The sequence below is a fragment of the Ranitomeya imitator genome, chromosome 4 (assembly GCF_032444005.1).
Source record: "Ranitomeya imitator isolate aRanImi1 chromosome 4, aRanImi1.pri, whole genome shotgun sequence".
In the NCBI taxonomy this organism is placed as follows: Eukaryota; Metazoa; Chordata; class Amphibia; order Anura; family Dendrobatidae; genus Ranitomeya; species Ranitomeya imitator.
In genome coordinates, this window is record NC_091285.1 from 358,104,397 (window position 1) to 358,120,181 (window position 15,785).

General features: G+C 44.8%; 1 protein-coding gene across 1 annotated transcript in view; it reads left to right on the forward strand.

Annotated features, from left to right (window-relative positions):
* The first annotated feature begins 4,209 nt into the window (after positions 1–4,209).
* The window catches only part of NAMPT (nicotinamide phosphoribosyltransferase), a 96,710-nt gene continuing 85,134 nt past the window's right edge, over positions 4,210–15,785 (forward strand). The window contains exon 1 of the mRNA XM_069765079.1: positions 4,210–4,424. Coding sequence (XP_069621180.1) covers positions 4,371–4,424 — 54 coding nt within the window. The 5' untranslated portion in view covers positions 4,210–4,370. The remainder of the gene's footprint in view (positions 4,425–15,785) is intronic.

Consider the following 15,785-nt stretch of genomic DNA (forward strand, 5'->3'; position numbering starts at 1 on the left):
TGATGCAGGGCATCACTTTCTGTGTATTGTAAGTGTCATATCAGTGGCCCAAAGGCATTTAACCCCTTAAAAACATCAGTTACTTATTCAAATCTCTGAAAATGGGCTGTTTGCCCACTTTGATGCCAGTTCTGATGCCCAGAACCCATTTGGGCCAGGCTGGAGGGACCTGTTTTTGATGTGGGACTTCCTGTTCTATATGTATGCACTATGATATCAGTGGACCAAAGGCATTTAACCTCTTAAAAACATCAGTTACTTATTCAAATCTGTGAAAATGGGCTGTTTGCCCATTTTGATGCCAGTTCTGGTGCCCAGAACCCATTTGGGCCAGGCTGAAGGGACTTGGGTTTGATGCAGGGCATCACTTTTTGTGTATTTCAAGTGTCAGATCAGTGGCCCAAAGGCATTTAACCTCTTAAAAACATCAGTTACTTATTCAAATCTGTGAAAATGGGCTGTTTGCCCACTTTGATGCCAGTTCTGGTGCCCAGAACCCATTTGGGTCAGGCTGAAGGGACCTGGGTTTGATGCAGGGCATCACTGTCTGTGTATTTTAAGTGTCGTATCAGTGGCCCAAAGGCATTTAACCCCTTAAAAACATCAGTTACTTATTCAAATCTGTGAAAATGGGCTGTTTGCCCACTTTGATGCCAGTTCTGGTGCCCAGAACCCATTTGGGCCAGGCTGAAGGGACATGGGTTTGATACAGGGCATCACTGTCTGTGTATTTTAAGTGTCGTATCAGTGGCCCAAAGGCCAAAATTGACTGTCTGCCCACTTTGATGCCAGTTCTGATGCCCAGAACCCATTTGGGCCAGGCTGGAAAAAACTGGTTTTAATGTGGGGCTAGCAAACAAGAAAAAAAGCCAGCTCACCAAGTAGCCACCACAAAAGCACGGAACCCAACGCTGATCCACGCGGTCATCTCATGAAGAAAAGAAAAAATCGTTCCAGCTCCAAATAGTAAAATCCAAATTCCAACTTTATTAAGCCAATATAAAAACAACGGTGGACATATGCTCTACATGTGCATATCAGGACACGAGCGACGCGTTTCGATCCTACACGGATCTTTATCAAAGCTACATATGAAATGGTCATCAACCAATATATAGACCCTATACACCAACGGCATTCAAATGAACGGTCACATGATCGTATGGGCGGTCCTTCATGTATACACATAGTAATGAAAAAAAAGAGAGAGAAAAAAAAAAGGGGGAAAGAAAAAAAAAACGAAAACACACTATGATAAAAACAAACCTGTGATAAACCACATAGCAACAACATATATAAACACATTCTAATAATGAAACATTAATTCGTTACGTCTATTCAAACCTGTGGGAGATCGAGTGCTGAGATGGTAAATCCAAAAGGCCTCACGGGAATGGAGGCAACGAATAGTGTCTCCACCCCGTGGAGGCTTATTAACACGTTCAGTCCCGTATGCCCGAAAGAATTTGGTGCTGCGAGCATGAGCAGTTACAAAGTGTCTGGAAGCCGCTGATAAGGTACGTGTAGATTCACCCGTATAGCCTACATCATAAAGATGTTCATTGAGACGAATTTTCAACTTTCGTGACATACATCCAACATAGGACAACTGACATGCAGTACAATCAATTTTGTAAATAACACATTTAGTATTGCAGTTAATATACTGCTTGATATTAAAACATTGTGTGTTATTATAATTAGAAATTTTTTTGGTAATAACAGCATGTGCGCATGTTCTACAGTTATTAGTACCGCACTTGAAAAAACCATTGCACTCTAGCCATGTTTTATTTCTTTTTTTATCTGTGCAGAAAAAACTCGGTGAGACTCTGTTACCTATGGACGGTGCTTTTCTTGCAACAAAATTGACACCAGTTTTCAAAATTTCTGCTAAATTTGCATCCTCATATAATATGGGAAGGAATTTATTTATGATCCCTTTAATTTGGTAAAATTGTCGACTAAATTGAAAGCACACATAGGGCTTTCTGTATGTGGGAGATGTCGATGTTGATATTTTGTTCTCTTTCCGTGCAATAAGATCTTCACGATTTTTATTATCGAGAATCTTTTTAGCTCTTTTAAGCGTCCAATCTGGATAGTTACGACGTTTCAATTTGCTAGAGACCAAATCTATCTCCGCATTTAAATCACCCTGATCGCTACAATTACGTTTAATTCTAACAAATTCACCAACCGGCACAGACCGGATAGTGTGTCTGGGGTGGCCGCTGCTGGCATGTAGTATAGTGTTTCCACTTAACGACTTATGGTAGGTGCTAGTGGAAATGAAACAATTATTTATACCTTTTAATTTTAAATCCAAAAATTGAATATGAGCCGGATCTTGCCTGTATGTGAAACGAATGTTGTATTGATTGGAATTCAAATATTCAATGAATTTCGGTATGGCAGATATATCGGACCCCCAAATCATTAGTAGGTCATCAATATATCTGCCATACCATATCAAACACGACAGAAAAGGATTGGATGCTGCAAAAATAAATTCGTACTCCCAAAAGGCCATAACGAGGTTAGCTAGAGACGGCGAGAATTTAGCGCCCATAGCCACGCCTGATTTTTGCAAAAAAAAAATTACCATAAATTCCTTCCCATATTATATGAGGATGCAAATTTAGCAGAAATTTTGAAAACTGGTGTCAATGTTGTTGCAAGAAAAGCACCGTCCATAGGTAACAGAGTCTCACCGAGTTTTTTCTGCACAGATTAAAAAAAGAAATAAAACATGGCTAGAGTGCAATGGTTTTTTCAAGTGCGGTACTAATAACTGTAGAACATGCGCACATGCTGTTGTTACCAAAAAAATTTCTAATTATAATAACACACAATGTTTTAATATCAAGCAGTATATTAACTGCAATACTAAATGTGTTATTTACAAAATTGATTGTACTGCATGTCAGTTGTCCTATGTTGGATGTACGTCACGAAAGTTGAAAATTCGTCTCAATGAACATCTTTATGATGTAGGCTATACGGGTGAATCTACACGTACCTTATCAGCGGCTTCCAGACACTTTGTAACTGCTCATGCTCGCAGCACCAAATTCTTTCGGGCATACGGGACTGAACGTGTTAATAAGCCTCCACGGGGTGGAGACACTATTCGTTGCCTCCATTCCCGTGAGGCCTTTTGGATTCACCATCTCAGCACTCGATCTCCCACAGGTTTGAATAGACGTAACGAATTAATGTTTCATTATTAGAATGTGTTTATATATGTTGTTGCTATGTGGTTTATCACAGGTTTGTTTTTATCATAGTGTGTTTTCGTTTTTTTTTTTTCTTTCCCCCCTTTTTTTTTTTCTCTTTTTTTTCATTACTATGTGTATTCATGAAGGACCGCCCATACGATCATGTGACCGTTCATTTGAATGCCATTGGTGTATAGGGTCTATATATTGGTTGATGACCATTTCATATGTAGCTTTGATAAAGATCCGCGTAGGATCGAAACGCGTCGCTCGTGTCCTGATATGCACATGTAGAGCATATGTCCACCGTTGTTTTTATATTGGCTTAATAAAGTTGGAATTTGGATTTTACTATTTGGAGCTGGAACGATTTTTTTCTTTTCTTAAGGTGGGGCGTCCTGGTCTACATGTCTGCAGTGTGAGATCAGTGGCCCAAAGGCATTTAACCCTTTCTTCAGCGCTCTTTGGTGCCCACTTTGATGCCCATTTTTGTGCCAGTTTTATTGTTTTTGTAGCCGTTTTTAAGTGTATTCACATCAGGGCTCCTCGCTGCATTGTCTTTTATTATTGTGATGATTATTTTTTGTTGTTTAACCTATAAAAAACAGAAAAGAAAAAATTGCCGAATAAGAAACCGACGAATAAGAAACCAACTTCAGCTCCGAATAAGAAACTGAACGAATAAGAAACCAACTTCAGCCTCGTCCTAGTGAGTGCATAGGTTGGGACACATTCCCTTTCCAGGAAGCCGGCCCACCCAGTAGCTCTGACACCAGTACGTGGGTGAGGGAGCATCTTCTGGTTTCTCTTCCTCATACTGGAATCTTTCGCCCTTTCCACAAAACCGAAACTGACAGCAGCAGGCAGCGCTTTGGGGGCGGGGCTTGCACACGTGCTGGTGGGCAAATCCGGTGCCTCGAGCTGTCCAATGAGCGCCCAGCCCGGCTGCCGATATGACGTCATCATTCATTGCTCACTGCGCTGCCCCGAGTGTGAAAAGGTTCGGGAGGCGGCCACGCCTACCACGTCACGGCCGTGGCCACGCCCCCTGGCCTGGCACTGGGAAAGGTATAGAAGAACGGCGAGCGGCGCGGTCCAGTATTGTTCACCGAGCGGTCGCGGAGCGCGTTGTCAGTCACCGGTGCGGCCATGGAATGTGGGGAACCGGAGTTCAATATCCTACTGGCCACCGATTCTTATAAGGTGAGGGCTGGGGGGATGCTGCGCCGTGCCAGGGCACTCACCTCAGTGTAGCGGGGCTCATGGCCTCCTCGCATCCTGTGCTGGCACGCAGGGGCATGTGGGGTGAAGGTCAGCGGTGCTCCCTGGCAGTGCCCTGGTACTTGTAGTTCCCCTGTGCACAGCCCGGGCTGCAGGGAGCTCCTGCTCACAGGCTGACTACATGTGGTGAGGATCCAGTGGGAGACATTTCTTGGTGGAAGCCCCCAGGACCCTCCTAGTGAGACCCTCAGACGTCAGTAATATACCGCTGTCCGTTTATACGGCGATCACGTATAAAGCCGCTCAGTTCTGTTCACACCTGAGTCCTGATCCATTTTGCACCATATGATGAGTTGTGCTTTATGATTCTCCCCTAGGACCTGCCCCATACAACATCTGCCAGGAATGATCCCATAGAGCGCTATGGAGACGTTCCTGGCATCAGATTCCTTCTACCTGTTCACCCGCACCCCTGAGACAAGGCGAAAAAGGAATCCGATGGGGACAAGGACTACACCTGGACCGTAGGGACCGCACCTGGACCGTAGGGACCGCACCTGGACCGTAGGGACCACAGCGGCCAGTAATCGGGAGCTAGTGTCCGTCTTAGAACGCTTGTTCCTGCAGCCTGATCACCAAAAAAAAAACAAGGAAACCACTTGTGTGCTGGGTGAAATTAATTTTAGCTTGCTTTAAAAATAATCTTTCTCTGCAGCACATCATCCTGTGTAAACAGTAGCGTGCTGCAGAGAACACGGTTTTCAGAATCTTTGTACTGTGCGCATAGAAGTGCGAGCGACCTGTCTAAGCAGACCATTCAATGACTGCCAAAGAGGCATTCCCATCTCCAAGATCCTATCCCAATAGGCAAATACGTCCAGTTAGAAAAGTAGTATAGTTCCCCTGATAGCCCATGTCACTCACTTCATGTGCAGGGCATTGCAGTAGCTTAGGTATCCATGGTTATGACCACTAATATAATGACAGTTGGTTGCTAGTGGTCATAACCATGGATACCTAAGCTACTGCAATGCCCTGCACATGAAGTGAGTGACATGGGTTATCAGGGGAACTATACTACATTTCTCACTGGACGTATTTTGCTAATATTATTACACCTACTTCATATTGGGATAGGATCTTGCAGAGGGGAATACCCCTGTAACAGCTACGGTGGTCCAGTCTAAGTGGGCTCTTAGGATATCTTCACATGTCCTCATCACGTGACTTCCAGATTTGCTGTGGTCTGATAGGCTGTCTGATCCAGAAATACGTTTCTACATGGATTTTGAATTGCAGAAGTGTGAAATTGGCCTTATGTGCGCATTACTGCAATACCCATCCTGACCACTGGGTCGCCGGACCGGAGCTAATGGCCTTGTATATGTATATGGTACTGTAAGGAGTCCTGTGATTGGGCTGGGTATTCTGATCCAAGCATGGATCGTATAATACATGTGTGAATAATAGGTCAGACGTTTTTTTTTTTTTTTTTTGCACCATGTGACCTGGATTTAATGCAAATTTCATTGCAGAACCCATAGAATCAAATCTGATAAGTAAATGCACCCTGATAAGTAATGGTCCAGTTTTGGGGCTTGTTAATAAACGTTGTGATGTGTAGTGAATGATCTGTGTAACACATCCATGCTGGCCAATGAAACGTTCGGATCCAGTGTCGCTCTCCATAGTCAGAGATGTAATCAGGTGAGAGGTATGGGATCCTGAGAGGAGATGGGGGCCATCAATGATGGGGTCCCCATAGTCCTGCTTATGTTATACATATTGGGGTGGGGTCAGATTTAATTTTTAGTCATAAATGGTGTTTTCCTAGCATCTATTTATATACAACTTGACGTGGGGGCAATATATCATATCTCCTGATTTGGGTAACCGGCTGGTGTCAAACCTAGTCCTATTTTACATATATGAAAGGAGAAGAGTAAAATGGAGTTTAAAAGTTGCCCAAAAATCACCTTCACTCCTTTGACTACAAGTAGATGAGAAATAAGGTTTGTTTTTTTCTACTCTGGTAAATTGCATGTATAACTGTATCCCTGGCCGTCCATTAAGGTCTATAATGTGATTTTCTTGTAAGCGGGCATAGCGCCATTCCATGCCCAGTGTTATACAGCACCGCAGCTCAGGAAGCCCCTTGTCTGTTTATAGCCGAGCAATGTCATGTCGTCTGTGGCGTCTCAGCCAGGGCAAAGTGCTTCCCCAAGGTCAGTGCTGGAATAGCATTTACATGGCTCCCAGGGAGCAGCGCTGCCTGAACACACGACATGTTTCATGTTCTAAAACCGTCCCCTCATCCGTGTCATGTACCAATATAGCACTTCTCCTCCGCCTCTGAAGTGTCACAATGAGTTTTTCTCACAGAATCATGCCCTTGGGCACGCTGTTGGATGAACAGGTGACTGTTTGCCTTATGTGATCCCACTTCATGTATATATTTGACATTTCAGCTGGGGGAGGGTTAGTTGGGTCGGAGTATGCCACTGATGCCAGGGTGCAGGGACTCATATCGTGGTCCATTTTCCCTCACCAATGCATCCTCCAAATCGTACAGAGCCGTATACAACAAGGGACAAGTGTATGTCAGCACATGACGGGCCTATGGCTTTGTATTAGGGTTGGCTAGGCACTGTGCACATAATAAAGGGAACCTGTCACCAGAAAAAAAACCGCTGTTTAATAGCGTTATAATGCTTGCTGGCGCCTGCACATGGCCTAACGCTATGGGGAGAAAGTGAACTTCTATTGTTCCCAGGAGCGTTCCTGCCTCAGTCACGGGGGCAGCATCGGCGCTGGTTCACTAACTGCTCTGAGTATGCGGAGCGGTGGCTGTAATCGTGCCCTGTGCATTGGGGCTGTCAGTCAGGGCCGGGGGGTGTGGTTAGAGACACCATTTTGTTTTCTCGGAGTGGTAACTGAACCTGCGCCGGTACAGCCCCTGTGACTGAAACCAAAACGCTGCCAGGGGGAGCAAAGTTCATTTTCTCCACACAGTCTTGGGCAACCTGCAGGTGCCAGCCAGCATTATAATGTTATTAACCTTGAGATTAACCCCATATTTGCAGGTTAACATTTTTTTTTTTTCTTCTGGTGACGGGTTTCCTTTAATGCTACAGGGAAATTATGGACATGTCTGCTATCATTCACAATGGTTCCTGTGGTCAGACCCAGGGCTGGTGTCAGCAGCCGGAGGAACAGGGAGAGGTAAGTATTACAAGTGCTGGGCCCCTGTGCAAACAGGTGGGGACCAACCAGTCAGGGACACCGAGACGCTATGGCGCCCTTGAGTCAGGGGAGCCCAGTGCTAATGCCGCCACTCCACTTGCTCAGGGCTCCAGCACTTTCAATACTTATCTCTCCCTGTTCCTTCTCAGCTCCAGTGTCTTCTGCGTTTTCTGACTCTGTGACGTCTTAGGCCTCTTTCACACTTCAGTTGTTTGGCGTCAGTCTAAAACCGCCATTTTCCTCAAATAACGGATCCGTCAATTTTTTTGACGGATCCGTTATTTTCCCATAGATTTGCATTAGCGACGGATTGTGACGGATGGTCGTCCGTTCCATCCGCCATGCGACGGATCCGTCGAAATTTGGTGGACGTTTTCTGAAAATAGACGGGGACATTGAAACGTTTTTTGTCAACGCCGAAATGGCGGATCGCGACGGATCTGTCGCGTCCGCCATTCCATAGAATGGCCGCCTATGGGCGACGGATCCGCTGCAACTGTTTTTTCGGCGGATCCGTCGCCCCAATCCGTTTTTTTAATTGCGCATGCTCCAAAAAGTAGATACTTTTCCCAGACAACCCCCAAGTAACGGATCCGTCAAAAAACCGGATCCGTTAGAACCGTTTTCTCAGCAATTGTGATGGATCCGTCAATCCGTCACTATGTCGGTAGTGACTGACGCCAAACAACTGAAGTGTGAAAGAAGCCTTAGGGCAGAGGGCGCGATGACGTCACTACTGTGCACGCTTCCCTCCGAGCAGTCACAGCGCAGAGAGGCAGAAGACTGCAACACTGAGGAGCCCAGACCTGCAGCCAACAAGGAGAGGTGAGGATTTGATTGATTTTTATTTTTTTAAATGTATGGGGCATTATATGGGGCCCATTATTGTGTACGGGGCATTATATGGGACCCATTATTCTGTACGGGGCATTATGGGGGATCAATTATTCTGTACGGGGCATTATGTGGGGCCAATTATTCTGTACGGAGCATTGTGTGGGGCCCGTTATTCTGTACAGGGCATTATGAGGGCCCCGTTATTCTGTACGGGGAATATTCTGTATTGGGGAGTTCCATAATGACAAACACGGGGGTCATCAGCTGACCCCTGGCTGTTATGACAATCCATCGGCGACCTGTGATCAAGTCACAGGTGCGCAGATGGGTTGAAGTAGGGTTGCGTGCGCTGTTCGGTGCAAATTAAATGCCGCTGTTTGGAGAGTGACAGTAACGTTTTACAGGTTAACAACAGTGACAGATCCAGGCTGTAATACTCGGCCATCGTCTTTCAGCTATGGAGCAGGCTTTCTGCGTAGGTATACGGCGTATGCTGTGAAGGACTTAATGAAACACTCCCATTAAAGTTTTTATCCTCTTTATATATTGCAGTCACCATATTATATGGCACTGTGTATTTACAATTTTGCTCATTTTGTCTTTCTACCCAGCTAATTGTTTTCTTTTCCATTATGTCTGACATCATGTGATGAAAAACTGACTAGCTGAATCCCTCTAAGCTCTCTGTAGAAACAGGAGGTCAATTTTCCCTGTATGAGTCATCAGTCTTCAACTGCTGACCCAGATGCTCTGATTCTCCTCCTTCCAGGGACTTTGAATTGTAGTTCCAATGCTGACTCATGCAGGGAAAATAGACTTCCTGTTTCTAGTAGAGCTTAGAAGTATCCAGCTAGTCTGTTTTCAAACCATTTTGATGGCCATGCTTATTTAAAGGGAACCTGTCACCCTGAAAATCGCAGGTGAGGTAATCCCACCATCATCAGGGGCTTATCTACAGCATTCTCTAATGCTGTAGATAAGCCCCCGATGTTATCTGAAAAAGGAGAAAAAGACGTTAGATTATACTCACCCAGGGGCGGTCCCGCTGCTGGTCAGGTCGGATGGGCGTCTCTGGTCCGCTCCGGCGCCTCCTATCTTCATTCCATGACCTCCTCTTCTGATCTTCAGCCACGGCTCAGGCGCAGGCGTACTTTGCTCTGCCCTGTTGAGGGCAGACAAAGTACTGCAGTGCGCAGGCGCCAGGCCTCTGACCTTTCCGGCGCCTGCACACTGCAGTACTATCCTCTGCCCTCAAGAGGGCAGAGCAAAGTACGCCTGCGCCGGAGCCGTGGCTGAAGATCAGAAGAGGACGTCATGGAAAGAAGAGAGGAGGTGCCGCAGCGGACCGGAGACTCCCATCCGACCTGACCAGCAGCGGGACCGCCCCTGGGTGAGTATAATATAACGTCTTTTTCTCCTTTTTCAGGTAACATCGGGGGCTTATCTACAGCATTACAGAATGCTGCAGATAAGCCCCTGATGCCGGTGGGATTACCTCACCCGCGATTTTCGGGGTGACAGGTTCCCTTTAAGTACACCTGCGTTGCATTTCTGAGCAGTGTTTCAAAGGCTTTTTTAGGCTTACTATATTAATGACCTAACAATACTAAGATGTTCATAAACATCATATTGGTGAGGGCTCAACAGCCGTAACCCATATCCATTAGTTATCTGCTCTTGCAGTGGCCAGATGTACACAGTGAACGGAACCAGGACACAGCAGCTCCATACACTGTGTAGCAGTTGATCTATGGTACTGTAGCTCAAAGAATATCATCAATTTCCTGAATGGAATCAGTCAGCAGGTTTCTGCTATGAAATCTGAGATCAGCATGATGTAGGGGCAGAGTGTGTGATTCCAGGACTGGTCACATTCTCACCAGCTTTCTGTAGTTTAAATACAATCGGTGTTTTATCAGCAAGAGATTAGCAGTCCAGCTAATCTGTGTATCTACCCGTGATTAGCTGTTTGCTGATGGTGTACACAGGAAGCTGACAATCGGGAGGGGTTATACACAGCTCAGCACTTTGAACATCGCTATATATACAGAAAACAGGGATTTTATCAAAACTGTACCAAGCGCCCCATAAGTGATATACTTCTCCCTGGCTCTGTGCCCCTACATCATGCTGTTGTCAGTTTACTCGGCAAAAAAGCTGCTGACAGATTTCCTTTTAAGATTGGAATCCCCCTTTCATAAAACCTGCATCATGTTCAGAACACAAAGCTGATGGATACAAGTGTCTCAAGTTCTTACTACGTGTTAGTTGTTACAATATTTGTATATTTGCTTCACTTGTGTTGCCTATTCTGCCACAAGCATTGGCTAATCAAGTGGGAGTATTTGAGGACTGAAAAAAATCTCAGAAATGTATTTGAGTACCAGTTTAACCAGTCTAGTGAGAATTCTCATTTCTCCAATTATCTTATAAAGCGAACCTGTCATTCGGTTTCTGCTGCCCAAATAGCGGAGAGCATGAATCCGAGCCTGCAGAATTGTTTAAAGGTCCAGCTTGGGACCATGGCCAGAGATGAGCCTCGTCCAGCTACGCACCTAGCCATTTTCAGCACTGCTGCAGGTGAGTGACAGGTCTCTACAACAATGAGACCTAGAAGGAGCCGAGCTGAGAACAGATTTTTAAAGTTCCCCCTTTTTTTTTTTTTTTTTTTTTTTTTGTAATGCTGGAACTTTTTAGAGAATTATATACCTCACATGAATCAGATGACTGGTTCCATTTATGTGTGTATCCATAGCAGGGGCAGGGAGAATTTTTTTTTTTTTTTTTTTTTTTTTCCTGCTAGGGGCTATTTCGATATTTATAACATCATTCACAGGCCATACACAATGATTAACTTAAAAATGATCCTATATGTGGGCAATCATTTAAAGGGGTTGTCCAGGCTTGACCCAGAAGTCTGCCGTCACTATGTGAATCCTCATGTTGCGTGTAGCTCCCTGGCGGAGAGCCAAAGCTTCATGTGACTGTGATTTGAAATGCATGCTTCTGGCTACATTCCAACTAGACCTATACGGCCTCGCTCAGTGCAAGCCCGGCCACACACGTCTAGTCGGAATGTGGCTGGGAGTATGCATATCGACAGTGTACACATCACATAGGCAGTGCCAGCGTAATTCGGGGCTGTGCGCACCGTCACGGCATTCAGTATTGCTTCTATTAAAAAGAAACTAAAGGTTAGCCCATGAACAAGATCTTGGAAAAATAATAAGTTCCACAACTGCATGTGATTAAATAAAATGTTCCTGTGCTGAGATAATCTTATAAATGTGCCCCTGCTGTGTACTGTGTAATGGCCGTGTCTGACCGTGCAGGGACATGGTCTGATCATACCACAGCTCCTGGACATAAGATAGAATACAGGACAGCAGGGGATCACAAATGATTCTTTCTTTGACGTAAAACGTTGTTTTAAAAAAATAAAAACAAATACCTCAAAGAATCCTTTTCGATCTCCAGCTGTCCTGTCTGTATACTTCTCTGCTTCCTCCCCTGCCCTGGAGCTGTGGCAGACCATTGCGCTGCAATCCCTTAACGTGCACATACCCTTAGGTGAGAACTTGTATAAGCAAGGCAGTAACATCTGGATCTTGCTCTCAACATGTCCGAACATCCTTTCTGCTCCTTTTTTATTTTTTTCTCCTCAAGGTGCATTTACACTGCCCGGAACAAGCATTCCTGAGAGCGTTCATTTAATATAATTTTGCAGCATACACAGATTGCCGATCTTCTGATGAATGAGTAAAATGCTCATTTGTTGCATGCAACGATCTTTTGGGCTGCAAAAAAAGTTAATTGTTCTCGAGACTCCTGTCCTACGGAGACGGGATCTGCACTGCCTGAGAACAATGGCCGCCTATGGATATTGCCCAGCACTGTGTCTATAATGCCACCCAATAGTTTTCTGTTTACCTTGAGTGGAGCAGTGGCATCATGTGCAGCTTGTGACCACTGCAGTCAATCACTGACCTCAAGATGACTGAGTGTGGTGATTGGCTGCAGCGGTCACCTAGGGTATATGTGACGTCACTGCTCCAGGATGGGTAAGCAGAAGGTTTGGGGACATGACACTGGAATAGAGGGGTGTGAAAAGTGGTTATCCTGCTTTACGGTTAAATGGTGGCATTGAAGGACAGGTTTGAGGAAAAAGTCCTGATGCACTTTGAAGAAATATTGTAATTACAAACTTGTTAACATTTGTTGGCAGCTGCTAATTGCTGTAATCTTGTGGTCGTCCACTTTATATGCTGTTGGGTCATTGTTCAGAGTTGAGAAACTTTATTTGCCTCCAAACTAAATCCATGCTGTGCCTAGTAAAAATTCTGTCTTGTGGCATGAATACTGGATGATAGAAGGAATGGACAGATAACTGTAGACTCCGGGAGCCCATTGCAGCTCTCAAGTGGCCATTTTTGGGGGGGCTAGTTGGCTCCTGGGTTTAGTACCATAAATAAAACTTAAAGTGAATCTGTCACATTGATTATGAAGTGTGCCCCCCAAAAGGAACTGAACATATTGATGTATAGTTTCATAGAAAAGGCTACAGTATAACAGTAATTTCTCAGTCTCCCATGACAGCACCACGGACAGAGGGGATCCGCCCTTCAGGGACAGGAAACCTACATATAAAAGGGCGGTGCCTCTCCCTCGCATCAGTTGGTTTCCTGTCCCTGACCGGGAACCTTCAGTGCGGTACCTGCATGAAGATGTCATCTGGTCGTTCCGGCTAGTCGGAATCCAGCAGCGGGGAGACCCCTGACGTGGCTGGTACGGTGCCTGAGGCCGCCACCTCTGGGTTCTTCAGGGTGAGCTGGGGGGAAGCGCTACTGCCGCTTCGGAGAGGAGACAGGGGCTCTCGGGTCAACTGGGGATAATCCCTTTAAGTCACTCTCATATGCAATCAATTAACAGGACCTTGATGTTGATCTTCTGCTTTTGTGATGTCTCATACAATGAACATGAAGTTATCTCCACTCTACCGTATGTCACCGGATTGTCCTCTTTCGTGTGTTGTGGCCTTACATTTAGAGTGTACGCTAGAAAGGCTCACTGCCTACATACGATAGGTAGCTGATACCCCGACCTCAATATTGTGTCCTCTTCCATGTCCCTCCTCCCACACTATTTGTGGTGTGTATCATGCAGAGGAATACGGGTAGCCTATAGGAGATGTATACCTATATAGTGACATATGTAGCAGGCTTCTGTTAAATGTTTATTAATGTACCGTATATTTCTGGTGGAAGCCTGTAACAGATATGAACAGAGCTTTCTCTACTTCTCCCTATTTTTTTTCTCTGAATGGATGGTGTTTCACATGCTGGGCAGTTTGTATATTGTCCATTGAGGGCAAGAACCATTTCTCTTTAGCAAAACCGTGTTGTGTGGGTGTGAAAAATTGATCCCAGCACTACCGTATTTTATAGGGAGAATCGATGTTTGTGAGAATGGAGAGAGATAATCTGATCGTTAGTCCTTTCATTGATGATCCGGCATACAGCAATCCCTGACAGCTTCAAAATGGAGGTGTTATGCAGAGCTGTGTTGGATGATAAGGTGTTGAGCATTCGGACACGTAGGTAGTTTCCGTTTTTTTTTTTTTTTTAATTTATTATTTTTTTTTCCCTGTTTCTTTTCTAGAAATGTCTGGAAACGCCCTTTTCTGTCAATTCCCCTAAAACCGTATCTTTAAAAATCTGTCCTGGCCTATTTTCGTAATGACTTTTGAAATGCGTAGTAAGCATGTGCTCCAGACGCTCGCTCATTGGATGAGGTGATTTATTTTTTAAGCAGGTTTGAAAAATCCTCCTATGTGCTGCCAAGAAATATAATATTGTATGTGCATAGTGATCGTTGTGAGGTCGTAGGAAATGTGGTCGGTCTGTGTAAACAGGCTGTTAAATGGCCGTCCATCGGTAAACAGATGACCTCAAGTCACTTATCACACTAAGTCATCTGTTGCGTACTGCACAAACTGTGGGCAGCGTGAATCAGCCTGGTTGCACGATTGCAGCCAAATATAATTTTATCTTAAATGCCTGAGCGTTTTAGAGAAAATATGCTTTAAAGATCCAGTGACCATAGACAGGTGAGAATAATTAGGCGCTGGACCCTGCTGGCTCTTCCCAGCACTCCTGCAGTTGATTGACAGGTCTTCCTCTCTTGTGTGTATAGAGACAGAACCTGTCAATCACCTGTAGCATCCCTGAGAAGAGCCAGACCTGGTCGTGTCTCCAGGCCATGACCCTATACCTGTCATCTTCAATGAAACCCCTTCATGGAATGCTGTAGATAAGCCCCTGATGCCAGTGGGCTTAGCTCACCTTCGATTTTGGGGGTGACAGATTCCCTTTAAAGGGAAGCTCTTGCCTGATTCATGGTTCCCAAACCGTGGACAGCCAAAATCTAAGCCTGACTCCTTGATCACCGCTTCTCCAACTGTTTTTTCTCTGCATGTTTCAGAAAAATAACTACCTGGCTGCAAACCTACAACCAGGCTCTGATGGTGCCCAAACCAACAGGTAGCAACAATCAACTGACTATTCTTTTGAAGAATATGTGGGGATTTAAGTCTTGCTCATCAACTGGATCGTCTATACCACAGTCCTTCAGCGTGTGTAGCTTTAAGAGGACACCTGTCTCAGCAGGTTGTCCAGCCTTTTCAGCTGCAGAGTGAAAACTCGCACCCCCACTAGCTTAACTAGTATCTACAGGGGGTCATCATATGTAAGTGCTTCATTCAGTTAGATGAGAATTTCATAAAGAGATTTAAGGACAACATGGTTATCGTACATCCTAGCCACACACCGGTTACATTTTCGAGATCTCTGGAATAAGGCGAACGCCTTTCAGGGTCTCGTTCTGTTCTAGCCTCCACATTGGGGAGATGCACAGAACGCCTAGTACGATACGATACGATACACTTTATTGATCCCGTGGGAAATTATGGTATCACAGCAGCACGACTTAAATCATAAAAATCATAAAGGAATTACATAGTTGACATGACAGTGGAGTTGACAGAAGAACATTATACATTATACATTAGAATAGGACATACACAACGAGTGAACTGGAATGTAGAGAAATAAGTAGACATTCACCTTGGTGGTTTAACCCTAGTGTTATTGTTGTACATTCCCATAGCAGTTGGCACAAACGATTTCCTATATTTTTCCTTCTTGCACCTCAGAAGTATAAGCCGGTTACTGAAGGTGCTCTTCTGTCTCATGAATAGCTCATATA